This window comes from Henckelia pumila, chromosome 2 (genome assembly GCF_033568475.1).
Source record: "Henckelia pumila isolate YLH828 chromosome 2, ASM3356847v2, whole genome shotgun sequence".
In the NCBI taxonomy this organism is placed as follows: Eukaryota; Viridiplantae; Streptophyta; class Magnoliopsida; order Lamiales; family Gesneriaceae; genus Henckelia; species Henckelia pumila.
Window position 1 is genome coordinate 182,130,693 of NC_133121.1, and position 19,076 is coordinate 182,149,768.

The 19,076-nt window shown below is 32.9% G+C and overlaps 1 protein-coding gene across 18 annotated transcripts; it reads right to left on the reverse strand.

Moving 5' to 3' along the window:
* Positions 1–806: 806 nt before the first annotated feature.
* Positions 807–6,332, reverse strand: LOC140880626 (disease resistance protein RGA2-like). 18 transcript variants are annotated; one of them, XR_012149696.1, is made up of 5 exons: positions 2,647–6,269; positions 2,143–2,278; positions 1,754–1,836; positions 1,234–1,462; positions 809–1,134 (listed from the first exon to the last, which is right to left on the reverse strand). XR_012149696.1 is itself a non-coding variant. In XM_073285228.1 (2 exons), the coding sequence occupies exon 1, from the start codon at positions 6,148–6,150 to the stop codon at positions 2,665–2,667; it is 3,486 nt and encodes a 1,161-aa protein (XP_073141329.1). In that variant the 5' UTR covers positions 6,151–6,269; the 3' UTR covers positions 807–2,278; positions 2,647–2,664. The 18 variants fall into 18 exon arrangements, 1 of the variants encoding a protein (XP_073141329.1); XR_012149698.1 differs by having other exon boundaries at positions 2,128–2,278; XR_012149695.1 differs by having other exon boundaries at positions 1,956–2,278.
* Between the last annotated feature and the right edge of the window lie 12,744 nt (positions 6,333–19,076).

A 19,076-nucleotide genomic window follows, 5' to 3' on the forward strand; every position in this document is an offset into this window, starting at 1 on the left:
AATTAAATATTAAGGCTCGCGAACTATTCGCGAACTATCGAACATAATAATTTCGGCTCGAGCTCGACTCGAAAATAAGTTCGAACATGTTCGAATTCGGCTCGAGTTCGATAAGTTCGAATACGAATCAAATATTTATCGAGCGGACTCGTAAAGCTCACGAACTGGCTCGGTTCGTTTGCACCCCTATGACCTTGCCAAATACAATTGGACTGAGCTTGAATCTTGAAATATTCTTGCCAACAAAGAAAATGGGCTGGGCAACAGCCGAGTACGGGCCAATCATCGTCTCTGATAGAAATCACAACTTTCATTAAAAAAAAAATACATGTATATATCACCATAAAAGTTTTTAAAAAAAATTAAAGGCCCGCCTAGGCCCGTGACCGACGCGGGTTGACCTTTCTAGGCCCGCCTTTAGTTTGGTTGAAAAAATTTCAACTCAACCCACTTAAATTGTGTGATAAAACGAGCCGACTCAGCGGACCTAACTCAATTGACAGCTCTAATCAAAATCAACATTAATTTGTTTTCCGTATCCAACATTTGTTTTAAAAAAAAGTTGATTTCATAAAATCATATTAACTTAATATAATGAAAAATTAAAATTAAAAAGCATTGACTCTGAATAAATTAACGAATTGTTGTATGTAATATAATGTCAAAAGATTTATAAATTTGTTTATGAAGTTCTACTAAAAATACATGGAAGAAAAGCATGTTTTGTTTCAATAAAATATATTAGTTGGTGTAAAAACTAAATAGAAAACCATTGATAAATGCATGATTTGGCGATTGAAGAGTTAAATTTAGTACTTGATATCTAGTGGCAACAAATTAATTCAATCTAAATAAATTTAGCAACAAATACGCCTTAAAAATGGAGGAAATTATAACAAATGCATGAATAAGGACTTTAGCAATATGGGAGAAAGGCTAACTACTTTGCTCAAGCTTTCTATGCTACTGGGATATATACATAGACTTGGGGACTTTTAGTTTACTAATTAGTACTGTACATATGCAACGAGATCAGCACAACTCTAGTTTGCTATATTCCAATCCACGAATCGAGGTTGAATTGCCTTGAATGGCAAGAGAATGGTTGGCAAAAGCCACCATTTGTCATCTTCCCTGCAAGCACAACAAAGTTGAAAACACATCTCTATACAAATCCCACATACTGAAAAGCATGGATCTTATAATCTTAGTTTGATTGACAAGGGAATGAACCTGAAATCCCTTTTCTTTACCGAGATAATCATGAGGTTCATTTCCTTTTAGCATACTTCTCAGCTTTCAGCTTTCAATCCCGAACTCCTACTTTTGGTTTTTCTTTACTTCATTTTAAACAATTGGAGCAGATGGCAGGTTGAGGTACATTGTATGAACATGACAGAAATAGGTGCACGGCGGGGGACCGAGTGTAACTCCCATAACGGTAAAGCACAAACAGAAAACTCTATATGAAAAGCAAATCACATTGAGAATAAAATATTTTCTCCTGGATCAACTCATTGCATGACTTGTCATTCAGAGCAACAAAAAAGAAAGAAAGAAAGAAAGAAAGAAAGAAAGAAAGAAAGAAAGGAAGGAATTCCACCTTTTAGCAAATCCTATACTTAGATGTTAAAATTTCAAACTGGTCATCCATACAGCCAGAAAACTGAGGCAGTCTGGCCATTAACGACGGCAGGCATCCTCAATCAAACACCTCAAAAACATGTTGCACGAGAATGTTGATGGAACTCACCTTGAATGAGAAATGCTCCCCTTTTGTTGGGAATTCACCGAGGTAGTTACATAATGAATCATGCCACAGATAAATGCTACACCCTGCGAATTACATAGAAATAAAAACAAATTAAAGAAAGAAAAATTAAAGAAACAAACTTAGATTCTTTAAGAATAAGGGCTAAAGCCTCGCATCATTGTCTTTTATTGATTTTCTTCACCATAACCAAATCTTGCGCCTGCAAGTAGTTCATAGCCAGAACATGGAGCGCCATCACTTGCACAATTAACTTGTTAGTCAAGGCCACATCTTGCTCTTTCATTTTTCACCATAAACCGAGTAAATTAATTGACACGAACATGTATCCATCTAAAACCATGGAACACACGTACATTTTCGGCCTATACCTTCAGAAGTAACTATACTTCTGCTCTGATGGAGATGCAGAATATTATTTTTCCATGTACTTGCGATTACGCCTTAAAAATGGAGGAAATTAACAAATACTTTAATGTCTTTCATGAAACCTCTCCAATAAACAACCTGCATGAGGTCAATTTTTTAATAATATATAAGAAGCATGAACAACAATTCATTTACACATGATCAAACTTAGGAGGAGAAAAGTTCAAAACATGTGAAAATAGCATAGAATATATATATATTGCTCACACTATCAAAAGTAACAAAACATCTCATAATAACAGCTCTAGGTAACATAAAAAATGTAACACGAATAAAAAAAAACAAATAAATCATTTTAAATTTCAATCAATAATCATTATATTATATTCCTACTAACGAATGCAATCGGATTAAAAAATTTAATAAGCATATTATAAATAAACTAATTAGAAAACAAAAACAAATATATAACCGAAAAGACGTGTGTATGATTGTAGCAGAATTACCTGAATGAATATATTCTCTCATCCAATTCTTCTTCCATCCACATAAACTAAGGGGATATGAGAAATCTCGGGGTTGCTCTCATTGAATTTCTCATAAGGCATTCTACTACACTCTTCTTCAATAAATAACTCTTTCAAGCTGGTGAGGTGTCGCAAGCAGCTGACATCCCTTAGCTTCTCACAATCACTCACAATTAATACTTCCAGAGATGACAAGTTGGAAAACCATTCAGGCAGAGCTTCTATTCCAAATTCACACACTTCTAAACGAATGAGAGCTGTGAGATGCTGCAGCTGATCTGGGAGAGACTCCCAATTCCGATTTCCAAATAAATATAATGTACGGAGAAATTGATGTGGGCCTTTGAGAGTTTCATTCAACAAAGTCGAACCTGTTTCTTCTGAGAAGGGACCTATGGATAATTGACTCAACTTGTTAAGGCAATCCATTCCCTTGGGTATGCTTCTCAGTTTTCCACAGTCTAAAATATTCAAAAACTCAAGCGACGTGCTTGACTCTTGCATTTCACCCTGCAACTCCCTCAACTCATGGCAGAACCTAATGTCCATGTGCTGAAGAGCAGAGAGGCCCTTCAGAATTTGAATTGAGGCTAGATTAGGACACCACCATATTTCTAACCAAAGAAGAGACTTGAGGGTATCCGGGAGTCGGAGCTGTGTTAGGTTGTCACAGTATGATATCTTGAGTTCCTGGAGATGTTGATTGTTTTGCAAAAGCATCTCAAGAAGTTCGAAGGTGACGTCTAAATTCGAGGCCATCTCCAGTTCCGTGAGTGAGCTTACTTTCTTGCATATATTTGCTAATGGAAAATTGCTGCGTACAATATTTAGTCTTTTAAGAGATAGAAAATCGTGACTTGGAGAGGTCATCATGGATGGACAATCCTCAATTTTCAGATATTCAAGTCTGCGGAAGGCTGTTGACCCCGTATTTGGTGCTTCAACCCAATCACTCAGAGACTCCATATTCTCTAGTGTTAAATATTCGAGTGATCGAAACGGCACTCCATTTCTGCTCGATTCTTCCTCCCAGTAAAACGAAGGACCTATCGATCTCACGTTGCGAAGTCCATTCACTCGCAAGATCTTGAGAAGTGGAAGATGACCGAGTGTTGGGATTTCTTTGCAACCTTCACAATATATCAAGACAATCTTGATGAGTTTGTCAAGAGTATTGCCCTGTTCCACAGCCATCTTCATGGTCCATGATGGAAAGTGATCTCCACGGAAATTTTGAATGGTTAAACCCTTTAAATTTGGATGAGGTTGGAGGCCTTCTAGCACTTCACAATCATTGTTGCTTTCATTCCTTGATGATTCGCTCCACACGAACTTTAAAACTTCTAGATTTTTCTTCTCTGATAAAAGTGCTCTCTCCGATTCTTCTTTACCGCCCACTTTTTCAAGATTCCATATCCTTAGTTTCCCCTCTAGATTCTTTAGAAATCCCAGTTCATCAATTCGACATCTCTCTTTGTCGCTCACAATAAAAAAGTTTAGTGTTCGAAGAGAAGTTAGGTTCCGCATTTCAGGTGGCATCCATGAAAGTGACTCTATGAAGGGAGAAAAAGCAAAGTGTCTCAGCCCAACTAAAAACTTCAGCTCATCTGGAAGCTCTCTCAGTTCCGTGCAACCAAGGAGCCTTAAAGTTTGCAAATTGAAAAGTTTACAAATAGAACCCGGTAAATTTCTTATATCAGTGTAAGACAAGTCAAGAAATCTCAAATGAATTAATTTGACAATTGAAATTGTCAATTCATCCATGCTTGTTCCATGTAGATCAAGAACACACAAATATTTGCAATCTGTTAACATGATATTGCCAATGAACTCGACCCCCTCGAATTTGTTCAGAAACAAATTTCGCAGACAACTTGTCTGCTCCTTCTTGAAATTGTTGTGCTCGTAGTCGACCGGTAAATATCTTACTCGAAGAGTAACTTCTTCAGCATGAGGAGATTTCGCCTTCTCGACCGAACTGGAGAGGTCATGAACAAAATCGTGCATCTTGCTATACTTGATTCTGCCATACTTATCTATTATTGGTTCGTGTAGGAAAAAGTTTTGCAACAGAATATTGTAAAACTTGTCGCCTAGAATCTCCATTGGATCACCACTTTCATCATTGTTTCCAACGAGCAACCCTTCTGCCATCCAAAGTTGGATCAATCTCTCTCTTTTTAGCTTTTCTCCCTTGCTAAAAATGGAACAATATGCAAAACATTTTTTAAGCAATGAAGATGGTAATCGATCGTAGCTAATCTTCAATACTTTCAACAGAGAATCATCAGTGGCACTGGAATTTGAAAACCCACTTTCGTGTTGAAATGACTTCCAATCATCTATTCCCTTGCCTCGTAAACTTCCCCCGACAACGTTGGCTGCTAATGGCAAACCTTGACATGCACGTGCAATCTCCTTTCCAATAGCTTCAAAATCTTCAGGAACTGGTTGGCTAAGAAAAGTTCTAGCCTTAATTATCGACCAACAGTCATCAACCGATAAGAAGTCTATAGAAGGAACAGTACGTGTTTTCACATCTGATGCCACATCTTGATTTCGAGTGGTAACAATGATGAAATTTCCCTTCTTTGGGCTGATTCCCTTCATACAATTCATGAAGGTCTCCCACAGATCATGCCTTTTGTCATTCACATAATCGTCAAGTACGAGCAAATATCTTGCATCTTCCAGCTTGGATCGAATCTGTTCCAAGAGAGTTTCCTCCCCTAGAGATGCCTGAACAAATGTTTTGGACAGGGATTCCAAGATTTTCAGAAGCAAATCTTTGTTGTCAATTTCTTTTGATACACTGACCCAAATCCTTTCATTGAAATGCTTCGCGATGCTTTGATGATTGAATACATTCCGAGTTAGAGTGGTCTTTCCCAATCCTCCCATCCCAACAATGGGAACAACTGAGATCTCCAATTCATGGCTGGACTTGATCATATCATCGACGATCGCGGACACGGCATCCCCTCTACCGATAAAAATAGGATCAGCTGCAAAGGAGTTAGTTTCCACCACAAGAGGAAGAGAAATAGCTAAATTGGCTACTCTCTGCTGCAGACCATAACTGCTGGCTTCATCGTTGATACTTTTCAACTTGTCATTCACATCCTTAATCCCATGCCCCATTTTACTGCGAAAAGCAACAGAAAAGGAGTAGGAACAGCATACTTTCCGCTTCATTTTACTGACCTTACGACGAAGGATCTCGTAATTGACCTCGTCCAGCACGTGGAAGATTTCGAAGGTGACACTTTCCAGATTCTGCAGCCACGCCTTCACAGCCTGATCTTCTTGAATACACCGCTTCGATGCATCCTCCAAGAACCCTTGAACCATCCTCCATGATTGTTGCAGCGTTTTCAGTTCATTCTCGAAGCCCCGGACGACTCCGATCTCTTCTCCAGCAACAGATATCAGCTTCCCCAACAGAAATTGAACAGCAGAATCGATCATCACTACTTCAGCCATCTCTGTTTATTTGTGGGATAGCAACTTTAAAAGCTGAAAATTAAAAAGAAATAGACTTTTAAGTAAAATTTTTAGCACTTTTGAAGTTGATTAGCACTTTCTAAAATCTGAAATGAAAGGAAAAGAACCCCTACCGACGCCCAAATTCGTCTCTTTTTTTTTTTTTTTTTTGTGACGATTTTGATCGTGATTGCGGTGTCGTTCTTTGACCGGGTTTAATTTATTCGATTGGATTAAGGCCTCGTTTGCATCTCGTTTGGATTTGGTAGACATTTTTTTAAAAAAACACTTTTTTAAGCTATAATTTTTTGCTTTTGAAAAATCTCTAATTTTGATTTTAAAAAATGCTTATATAAGCACTTTTTTGGTAACCAAACACTTTATTAAATGAAAAGCACTTAAAAAAATGTTTTTTTGACCTAGCTTTTGAAACCAAACGGGGCCTAAATGGAACAGGTGACCCTTATGTCTGGCAAGAAGAAATGAAAAATAACAAGACCTTAATAAATTAAAAGAAAAAACAAAACAAAAAAGGAAAGGAAAGAAAAGAAAAGAAAAGAAAAGAAATAATGGCATTATAAGAAGAGTGGACCATAAGGCTTGGAAATTTTTTCAAATCCTGACCCCATAATTTCTCGATTTGAAATTTCAATATTTTTTCCATCCCGATGATGGATTGAAAATAAGAAAATTTCCGGACGGGATTCCTATTATTAATATATTTTGTTAATAAATTAATTAACATATTGTGCTACATGTTATTGGGCTTCAGCCCATACATAAATTAAATTTGTATTTAATTATTTTCAATTATTATTTAGTATTGAAATGATCGAATATTAAAATAAGAAAATAACATTTCTTTTACTATATTTTTTTAAAAAAATTATTAATTGGTTAATTAATTCATATTGTAGTTATTTAATTATAACAAAATTGTCAATAAGATATTCAATTTTTCCTTCATCTATTTAACAAAATTTATCCGTTAATTCGTAATTTATATATAATTTATATCCAAAATATTTTATCTATAATTATCCAGTGTACAATCGATGTTCTTCTTAACAAAAATGTTAAAATACAAAACTTTCATATGTTAATCAAAACTTTTGATGTGAAATTGACTTTTGTCTTAACAGTACATTTCGTAACATCCGATCTTATTTATTGCGAATAATACTTTGAATTTTATGATTATCAAATTTAATTATGAATATAATGTACTTATATGTTTCTAATTGAAGGTTTCATTTTTATTTAGAAATATAAGTTTTAAAATACTTTTTTTAAATATATATATACATTAAAAAGAGTGAAAATTGTTTTTACTTTTCAATGAAAATTTTGAGCATTATCCTTAAAATTTTAATTTTAAATGTTTAAAATTGAATGCTTGTTTTTTTAGACATAAAAATTTATAAATTACATTTATTTTTAAAAAATAAAACAAAAATTTACGTCACTCGAAAAATACTGATGTGAGTCAATGTCTAGTAGACATGTGTGCAGTTGGACCAAAATCAATGAAAATTAAAATTTAATGTACCAAAACCAATTTTTGAAAAATTAATGGACCAAAACCAAAACATACACAAGTTAATGGACCTAAAAAAATATTTTCTCTTTTTTCGTACAAGTATTCTATAATAAAATCAAAATTTTAGTAACATACACCAATCAAAAAAATTATAGTAACACATATGCAATATTCAAAAATTATATTTTGAAATTAAAGTAAGTATTATGATCGGAGTAACCATATTCAACTCAAAATAAAATAGAATTCACACATTATTTAATTAAATAGACAAAAATATTCATATAAATAAACCATCGAACAAAAAATTAATATTTTTTTTCCCACAAAACAAGCATATAAAAAAATATGACATTCATCCTCATAAGCTAAAAAGATCAAACCAAAATTCTAGAATAATCCTTAGTTGTTACACCAAACATTAATAAATAAACATCCGATATTTTACTTATTAATTTGTAAATAAAATTCTAGAATAATCATGAGTTAAAAGAGAAAATGTGCTCATTTTTTTTTCTCCTCATCAGAATATGCTTTTAATAATCTAAAATTTTCAACGTCATCATTCATTAATTTTTAGATTGTCTTAAATTTTTGATATTCAGTAAACTATTTCAATCCGGCTTGAAATTTGTTGTTCTTGCTTGCCATGAACCGCCGAAAAGATGCTGTGAAAAAACGCGAGAAATAATGCAATTACATGCAGATGGTGGATTTCAAATAACCGGCGCAAATCACACAAAACACAAAGGGGGAAAAAATCTGTCTCTCATGTAAGATCCATTGTCATCCAAAAATACTTAAACATGATTTTGATCAAAAAAAAAATACTTAAACATGACCGAATCTATTTTTTTTTATGACGTGGGAACCCGCAGCCACATGACCGCATATCTATTATTATAGGTGTACGTATTCATAATTTTACTTAAGGTAATTAATTATAATAACTATCATTAATTACTATATATAATGATATTTATTAGTAGTCGTGATAATTATACTAATATTAATCATAATATATTACGATTAAAAATTATTATTATTATTATTTATTATTCTGTTTGTTATAATTAAATATTACTACAGAATTATTGAAATTATAATTTTATTTATAACAAGTACTGATTATGATATAATTCATATTATATCATATTTTTACCACATTCTCTATATACAGATATATAATTTTAATTCAAGGATACCATTAACTTGACCTATATTTTTTTAGTCGTCACATGAAAATAAATACACGCGTGCGCATGGGACACTAATTTATTATTATATGGGCTATGATACGCTACAATGGAGTTTTACTCCCACAATAGCCACAGCTAGTCCTTTCGGTTATATATTTAGATGGTGCATGTTTCGATTTTGTTTCTTAAAAAAAAACTTTTGAGTATTTTCTACACAAAATTTTCGTCCTATAGTCTGAATCTGATGACATCTTTGTATTATTCTACAGTGTAAGTAATTATTCTTCGATCTTGCAAGGGTTAATTTGGGACTGTTACGTACGTTTTGTTTTTGCAAGGATATTATTTCTGCGAAAAATTTGTTTTCAGATCTGATTTTGATTATTGTGTTTATTTTCTTGGAATTTTTGCCTAGAAGTACTTGGTTTGTATCTAGCTAATTTGCTATTAATTTATATTACCGTATTTTTCTCATGATTAATATTATTTTACTTGAAAAAATAAAGCAAGGACGACGTTGGAGATAACAACATTCTTTTGCTAGGATATATATATCATTTTGATAAACAAAAAAAAATTGAATTAATTAACGCTTTTTAATTCATACACAAAATTATATTCCAGATGGAAATATTATGATTGTTGGAAGCGAATTAATGTGTTTGGATGATGCGTGGCCATTTGGAATGGAATGATATATGGTGGGGAGAAAGCAAGCTAAGCTGCATCGATAAACCGCAGCCTCTGGAGTACTTTCACCCGATCATAGAGACTATGCACGAGCAAGAACTAGGAAAAGTTGTGCTTAGCCTTGCGATCCCTTTTGTTTATGAAAAGTTTGTGTCTATATATAATTCCGTAGCAAATAATCGATACCGAATATTTTAATTGTAATTAGAAAAAAAATTCTTTTGAATTTTAGAGTGACCATTTGGAATGGAATAATGCTAGCTGCGTCTCTTGCTGAACAAGCGGCTATCGCATGTGGTTTCGAATTTTTCATCCTTAATTCCTTCGGTCATGGTGGGTCTGCATCATGAAGTTCAACATGGTATATATATACATTTCTTGGATGACATTTCAACATACATTTACTATGCTATGGAATTGATTGGATTCTGACAATCTGAAACGTCTTATTTATGCTTCATGTTGTTCAGTTTGAGATAAATAGCTACATATATACACAGAGAATCTTCTCTTAGACACCATCTTTTCATTTGTCGAAATTGCCCTTATGTGATACAAATATTATACTTTTATTTTTATTTGTTTTTTTTTTATATTTTGATATTTCAAATTTTCATATTTTTCTCAACTAAACATTAGAGATAAGATAAATTGATAAATAAATTTTTAAATTTATTTTTATATTATTTTATAAATGAAAAAAAATGAATTTAAATATTATCGAAAAAAATAATATTTATACATAATATACAATATTAAATATATTATATGATTTTATACACACGCAACGCATGTGTGCGATTATGTTAGTGTTTATAATTGTTTGGAGTCTATGCTTCTGCAGTAAGTGTGCAAGGATTGAAAAAGATCCTGGAGGTTATAGGTGTCAAAATAAGCTAGGTCCGTAGGATTGGCTCGCCCTTAACATACGAAATTGGTGGGTTGGGTTGGGTTAGCATTTTTCCAACCCGGCTATAAGGTGGGCCGGTCCGCCCCTCCTTGTGGCGGGTTGCTGGTTGGTCTTTCAAAACCCGCAAATTTACACATGAGCCCGTCGGGTTAGCCCGTCCCCCCTCCTAAAATAGGCGGGTTGAGCCCAATTCGCAAATAGAGAACTCATAGGGTTGGCCCGCCCCGCCACCTAAAATAGGTGGGTTGGGTTGGGTTGGGTTGGTATTTTTCCAATCCATCTAAAAAATGGATCGGCTTGCCTCACCCAACCTAATGGTGGGTTGCAATGGATTTGGGCCGGCCCGTCCTACAAATCTGTTTTGACACATCTACTGAAAGTGACTGTTGTTCGTTTTGTGGATGTCAACCTTGGCTTTTTTTTATGTTTCTGGCTATGTGAATGTGGGATTTATGGCAGGTTCTGATGTTGCATAGGCGAGTTTGATTGAAATTATTATCCAATGTCTCTGATTTTCTAGGAAAACAACTTGTTTTCCAGTGAGATGCAATTTTTGAGGTCAGTTATATGATTGCTTTAAAAATTTACTTTATTAATATTTTCATATTATGAATTTTTTATTTTCAATATTATTTTTCTTAATTAATTTGTTATTTCTAATAATATTATTAATTTATTTGATATCATTTTTTATCTCAAAAAGGTAAAAAAAATGTAAAAAAAAATTAATTATCAAGTTGATTAAGTAAATTTTTCAAATATATATAAAAGATTAATTTTCAAGTTGAATAGTCGATGGTAATTCTCTTCTTCTAAGTTTTTATAAAAATTTTAAATTTTAAAAGAATAAATCTTACATATATAAAACCCAATATTAAATTTAAGAGAAAAAATAAAGATACTCATCAAATATAATAATAATTTTGTTTCATCATTTTTAATCTAAACAAGGTTAATTTAGTAAAATTACAAGTAATTTTATATGGTTTGTTTTTGGGGAAACTGTGAAAATTTTGTAAAAAATTAAGGTTGTGTATGTCTATTAAATTTTCATAGGCGAGAATCACGTATTTTCAATATTCACGAAGGTATTTGGTGAAAAAAAAAACTCAATTGAAATATTATACCATTTTTTTTTCTTATGACATGGGAACTCATGTTTCGATACGCAGTGGATAAACCCTCGAGGTTTTAACTTACACAATAACCTGTAAATCACTCTAGTCGGGTAAACCGCACTAAACAAATCTTGTGCGATAGGCTAGTTTAAGAAGATGTTGGAGGGGAAAATTTGGTTACATTCCAACAACAATTATGTGTTTCTTTAATTTAACATAATATGTTGTTTGTTTGATTTTATTTTATTTTTTTGGGGGGGGAGGGGGGGAGATTTTTAAATTTCTGAAAATGAACTATATTTTTTTTTCTTTCTTTTTTTTTAAAAAAAAAATCTTTCATATAAATTTCATCTTTCAAATACAATGGATCAGCCTTCCGAACACCATGCTTGAATTCCGCATATAGTCGATCTATATGTATTTACATACATGAAATAATGTATGTGATGCGGGAAAAAAAATTCGCACCCAATAAATTATTGACCACGAATCGATTCTCTTCAATAAATTGAATCGAATCTATATATCAAAGAAAAAGGGTGTGATGAATCCGCCCGAAAGCGAAGCTATTTCGTCGCTCAAGTCCGTATAGTGTTTGAGAGAAAAGAAATGTAATTGTAGGGTTAGATATCCTTTATTTATAGATGTAGGGTTCTAATCAATATGAACTTTTTCGTACATGGAACTAGATCATTGCATATCTGCATAATATTATATAATATCTCTAAAATATAATAAAAAATTTGAAAGGATTTTTATCCTATCATCAATAGTATCCCCGAAAAAAAAGTGACGACGAATGAAATAATGGAGAAATGTTTAAATGAGTGAAAATATTTATAGTTAATTTATAAGATAATTTTCTAGTTGGATGTAAAGATTTCCTTTGAGCATTTGTGACTGTTTGAGATGTGTCAAGCGCGAGATCGGAGATCGGACTTTTGTAGGGTGCCTAACGCGAGGTCGGACATATGTAGGGTGTTGATTGCGATGTCGGGCTTTTTCTATGGCGCCGAGTACGAGGTCGGGCTTATGTAGGATACTGAGCGCGAGGCCAGACTTTATTTGATTTGTCGGGTTGTGCCAGGCTTATAAAGTGTCGAATCATAGACTGGGTTCTTACTGCTAAATTTCATGCTCAATATCGTAAATTAGGATCATATTGCGTTCGATATCGTAAAATAGGGTCTTTCTGTAAGATTGCATGTTCAATATTGTAGAATAGGTTTATAAAGCTTGAGTCGTGTAAAAATATGAATCTCACCACCAATAAATATATCAATGTCAATCATTATATATATATAATTTACACATATACATAAGATTTTTAAAATTTTTAAGGACCACTGAAATCTATCACTATAAAGAAATCACATTTTAACTTGATAAAACTTTTAAAAAAAATTTGTGTCATTTTAACTAGAGAAATCGCATTTAAAATTAATAAAACTTATAAAAAAATTTCGTGTCATTTTATATTTTATTTTAAAATTTTAATTTAAAGTCCAAAAAATAATTTTTACTAATTTTGTAGATAATTTTGAGTACGAAAATATTTAATGAAATAAAATTAAAAAAAGTTGGATTTTGGTTTTCCAAAAGATTTTAACGCTTATCAATAAATCAAAGACAAAAGTTAAGTAATTTAGTCGATAATAGAGAATGAAATTAATTCAATTAAAAAATATTATGTATAGACCTATTTACCCACTGGAGAGCATATTGAGAATGAAATTGGTTCAATTAAAAAATATTGTACGTTAACTACTTAACCCAGTGGTGACAAAATTGAGAATGGAAATGAAAGTTGAGGGCTATTGAAAAAAAATTAAGAGTCTTGCCAACTAAGAACTGAGATTTACGACTAATTTATTTACATATCCATATAATAAGAAAAGAAATAATATATAATAATAAGACTTCTAAAAAAAATATTGGGGGGTGGGGCGGTAGATCCGCCCTTGTTGAAGGACACTGTAATAAGAGACCAAAAAAACAAGACACATGCCCCAAAATAATAATATTTGATATTTGAAATAAATAATTGAGCCTAACAATTTTATCATAAAAGCCCCATATTCGAATGATAAAATCTTGAACACGTGGAACTAATCATATGAACATATACATGAGATATAAAATATCTCCAACTTGATGAGTCTAATGGACCATCATATTATGGAGAACATAATAATTAAAAAGGTCCATTAGAATGTAGGAATCGAAATTAACATAAACCAATGATAAAAGCAAGGCAAATATATTAATCTATTGGACAGTAGTTTATTTTCCCCCATGAAGTCCCGTAGATAAAGTAGGTATTAAGATATGTTTTTGAAGTCATTACTCACAGTCACTTCACTGTTTTAGGAGCTGACAATTCCAGCTTAACATACTACTCCAACCAGCATGTATCATGATCCATTTGGTAAATTTTTCTAAAACTATTGGGTTGCATGGAAGAGTATTCTTACATAGCCCAAATTAATTAGGGGACATGCCTAGTTTTTGTTTTTTTTTTTTATAATCGTAGGGTACATGCCTAGTTGTGCATATCGGGTCGGTAGTTGGCAAGAAAGTTGTTCTAATTTTCTAAACTTGGGCAATCTCAAATTTTAATAAATGAGAAATATACTTCGGTAAATCAATGTTTAAAAGGAAATTGTGTTTAAATAAATTATTTTTTTAAAAAAAAAAAACAATCTGAATATGCAATGACCAAGTATCATGCAAATTGTATGGACTAAAAATTTAAAACTAATACACTATACTTTCAATCCTAGATTAAAATGTGCAAGCAAAGTTTATGAACAAACATCTTTAATGGCCTTAATAAGTAGTATATGCAGCTTTAGAAACAAGGGACCAAAAACTAATAAAGTTTCAATATTGATAACCCTCGTAGGTTTAGGAAAACTCAAACTCAATTAAGAAGCATGTATCTTAATAATTCAGAGTCCAATTAACTTCATCACTACATTATTTGATTATGTATGTGATTTAGCTTTTAAGTGAGTGAGTGCATCTATATTAGTCAGAATGATGTCTGTTTCCCTTTGTCAACCATGATATTATTAAACGGTAAAGTGTTAGCACTTATCTTTTGGAGTAGCGAAGCCGTATTGGATATGAATTTGCTGCTGCCTAATCTTTGATAAAGCAGCCCGATGTGGAGCGCGATAAGCGTGGCATGGGCTTCTTCGAGGTGATCGAACGAATTGAAAGCGGGTAAAAACATACCTTAATAAACTTAAACATAAATATTTATATGAAATATGACTACTTGATTGGGAGTTGAGCTGGAAAATTACAATATACGTATGTAAATAAAAGTTGTAAGGGATATCATGGTTCATAAAAATTATCAGAATCAGATGTTGTCACTAGGTATTGACAACATCCTACACAACATGCAGCGGAAATATTAAAACGTGAATAGTAACAGCAAACCAACAATAAAAATACTCAAGAGTAAATATGCACAATTACTAAAGTAATAAAAGTTGCACATACAAACAGATTCAGATGTTGTCACAAGGTGTTGACAACATCTTCAATAACACCTTGATTAACATGCATCATAATTTTTGAAAGCATGAATAAAATAGATAAGCAACCAAACAAATCAGACTCAAATTTTTAAGCAAGAGTATAAAATACTCTTGCAGCGCCTCAGGGCAAAACTTTCACTAGAAAAATAATCAAAGAGTTTACAAAACCCTAAAACTAGTTAATTATTTCAAAACTCAATTTTCTCAAAAACGAGTGAGAAAATAAACAAATAAAAGCATCTCCTAAAATTCTATACGAAATAGAATAAATAAACAGAAACACGGAGATGAATCCTTGATGCCGAACACACGAGAGCAACACTCTTGAATCTTCAAAGCTCTCAAATCTTCAACGGCAATCAAGTAGACCACGACCAATGGTTGTAGAAACGAGCTTCAAATATGTATTCTGAATTCTCGTGATGTACGCTCAGAAGCTCTCTAGAAAATCTCACTTGGTCGTGTCTTTTATTTTGTACGCTCAAATTCTCATCTATGGCTTGATCTCTCTTTTCTGCGCTCTCTATCATTTCTCACCAAGCCGTCTGAATCTCTACGCTCTTCTTCTATTTAAGCGTGAACAATCCTTATCTCCAAAAAGAGTCTTGATCTTGTTTTCTTAATTCAAACTTGAATCTGCAATGATAAGGAAACAAAGATAAGTTAGGAGATAGAGATATATTATGATAAGTGCGTAATATCTCCTACAAAATAATCAAGTAAATATAGAAATATTTAAGCTCTTTAAAATATAGGAATATATCATTCTAAAATCCAATATAAAACAATTCCTATTTAAAATATCTCAACCAATAATATATTTAAAAAGATCTAAATTTCAAGTCCAAGAAACCATATTTTAAATCTAGGAATATTATATTATCTCAATTCAAATAAAAAACTATTCCTAGTTTAAAATATATCAAGCATATAGATAAAAAAAACACAATATTAACTATCAATCCTAGAAAGGCAAAACACATTAATACAATCTTTCAAAACATGGAAAGATATTAAGAAATAATTATCCTTTCAATCTCCCCCTTTTTGCCTTTCTGGACAAAACACCTAAAATCAATTTAGCAACTCCCCCTGAATATGAATTTTCAGAACTCCCCCTGAGTTCAAACTTCTCAAATAAGTTCTCCCCCTGAATTTGATCTTTCAATTCTGAGTGTTGTCAAGAATGTTGGCAACACCTGCACACAACACTTGGCAAGATCAGAAAATACTTAATACATTTTCAGAAGTGAATCACAAAACACATTTAATCAAATTCAACACACATCACAACTCTCCTGAATATCAATTCTCTCCCTGAAAACGAAAATACATTATCCCCCTTAGTCAAAGCTTGGATGTTGTCGAGGATGTTCCCAACATCTCCTCACAACACTTAAGTCAGAGCAGAAAAAACTTATAACAAATCAGAGAGTCATAATCAAACATGCTAACATTGATTAAAACCAGATCAGAGCAAAAAACATAAGACAAATCAGAGCAGATCAAAATAAACTTAAACCACAAAAAACTAAAATTTATTGCTCTGTGACAATCCATCATTTGCTCGCCAGAACTAGATTCTTTTCCATCAAAGCTAGAGCCATCAGATTCAACATCTTCTCCCCCTTTTTGTCCAGAAGAGGTAAAGACATAAGAGCTTCATAGTAAGCAATGTCTTCTTTGGCTTGTAAAATCTTCTGTTCAACATGCAGCATCTGGGATTGAATAAAGATAGAATCCCGCTGTTGAAGTAGGAGGAACAAATATATCAGTGGCTGGGGAGGTATTGGCAACATCTGCCACAACATCTGCAACAGCACCTATTTTTGACCAAGGTAGGTCCAATTTTATGTTACCTCTAAGTAATGCAGGTGCAAGCTTCAGGATCTCAATAACAGCATATAAAGGCTCATCATCATCTTTTTCAAAATATTGAGATACTAGCATAGCATATATCAAAGAAGGAAACATGAGCATGTAAGATATCAACTCACAGTTTGCATATTGCATAACTGTAGTAAAACACAAGCTTTCCAAAGTTCAAAGCTGCTCCAGTTCCTACAGCAAATATCACACCAGTTTGTTGTTTGGTGACAAACGTAAAATTTGTGGACGGAGTCCAAGTCTTGATTGCAGTCTTGTAAAGAACATAAGCTATCTTATAAGAGCAGGCTGCAAATATTTTTCCACCTCGGGTGAGTTACAGAATCCATTAATCACAGTAGGACTAAACTCGAAAAATATGAACCCTCACATGAATTTTCCCAAATTTTGTGAAAGATGGTTCAACACAGCTTTAGTCAAATTTCAGTATAATTTCAAGACCATAGGTCTACAGTAAAGAGTAGCATATATCACAGTAGCAAACATATTTATGAGTTAGAAAATTCTTACCAGATTTTGTGCGCCATATGCTTCCAAATCAATGATGTGGTCCTCAAAAAAGTCACAATTGGCATAGTGTTGCCAATCTTTTGCAGCGTTCTCAGTAAAAAAAAAAAAACAGAGGAATAGGATTGGCTTACTCGGTAGTCTTCATCCAAGGTGTTTTTCAGGGTGTCAGCAACACCTTAAAAAAAACATCTTCTGCAGAAACAGCAACACCAGCTTCCTACAAAAACAGTGACAGTAGCCAGCAAATTCCGAATTTTGAAAAAATTCTACCATATTCAAATACTCCTCATCTAAGATTTCAGCAAGAATGTCAGCAGCAACATCTGCTTTTGAGGCAGATTCCTCAGAGCCTTCATCAGAGAATGCAAGGGATAGATCAACAGCAGTAAAAATGACCATCAAAGATGAATCAACAGCAGTAACAATGACCATCAAATATCTAAAAAAAAATCATCCTCTAAGATGTTGTCAGAGGTGTTGTCAACATCTGGCTCAACATCTTCTTTGTAGCCCATCTCTGTTCAAATACCAGTGAATCAAAATTCTTTCCTGCCATAAAATTTTCAACAGTTAGAATAAGAAGAGAAGAATTTGACAATAATGCAAGGACCGACAAAATTCTGTAGAAATGATAATGTGGTGAGGGTGAGCAAAAAATAACAAGATCATAAAACATTCTGATGATAAGATCAAATCTAAACAAAAAACCCTTCACCTCTTAATCACTCGGTCACAATTAATGTTTCCTAACAGTAACAATTTCCAACGGTAAAATGGATTTTAAAATCATTATGGCCACAAATTTCCAAATTAAGGCAATAAATCAAGCCAAATGATTTTCACAAAATTTCCATAAAGAAACTCCACATTGAAATAAACTTCACTAAAAACACTTTCAATCACAAAACAATTCGAAATATTAGTGGATTGGGCAAATCACTAAATTTTGCTTATTTCGAACTTCAAACTTCTCAGCAATATATATTCACCATAAAATAAATATGCATATCTTAATTATGTCTAAAAGAGAGTGTAACAATGCAATAAAATGCAATCACATGCAAAATAATATGTTGACAAGTGAGGTGTTGTCCACGATGTTGGCAACATCTTCCAGCAACACTTCAGGATTCTCAAAAAATTTTATTTCCAGATAGCCATTAAATTCATTATTACAAAAGTGGTAGCCTGCACACTAAAGGAACGATCTTCAACGGACCCCTTTAGGTAGCTTTTTCCATTTGCTTCTGATTTTCAATCAAATTTGATGATTGAGATGATCTTATTTAACCATTTTGTTATTTTGAGTTTCTGAATTTGCGAAATCACTTTTCACTTGGGACGGGATCATGGAATACACGAACATCCCTCCACTACTTCGTGATTTAGTCAGAAATCTTGTGGGGCCTCGGGTTGCTAATCTCAAATCTTAAGGGAAAATTAATGAATAAGCATCATTAATCTAATAAGGAAAGAATAAGGATCAAACAAATTTTTTTTTTTTCAAAAGGGGGTGCGCCT

Excerpts from the sequence above, each read along its gene's own strand:
- LOC140880626 (XM_073285228.1), bottom strand. The coding sequence starts at position 6,150 with ATGGCTGAAGTAGTGATGATCGATTCTGCTGTTCAATTTCTGTTGGGG.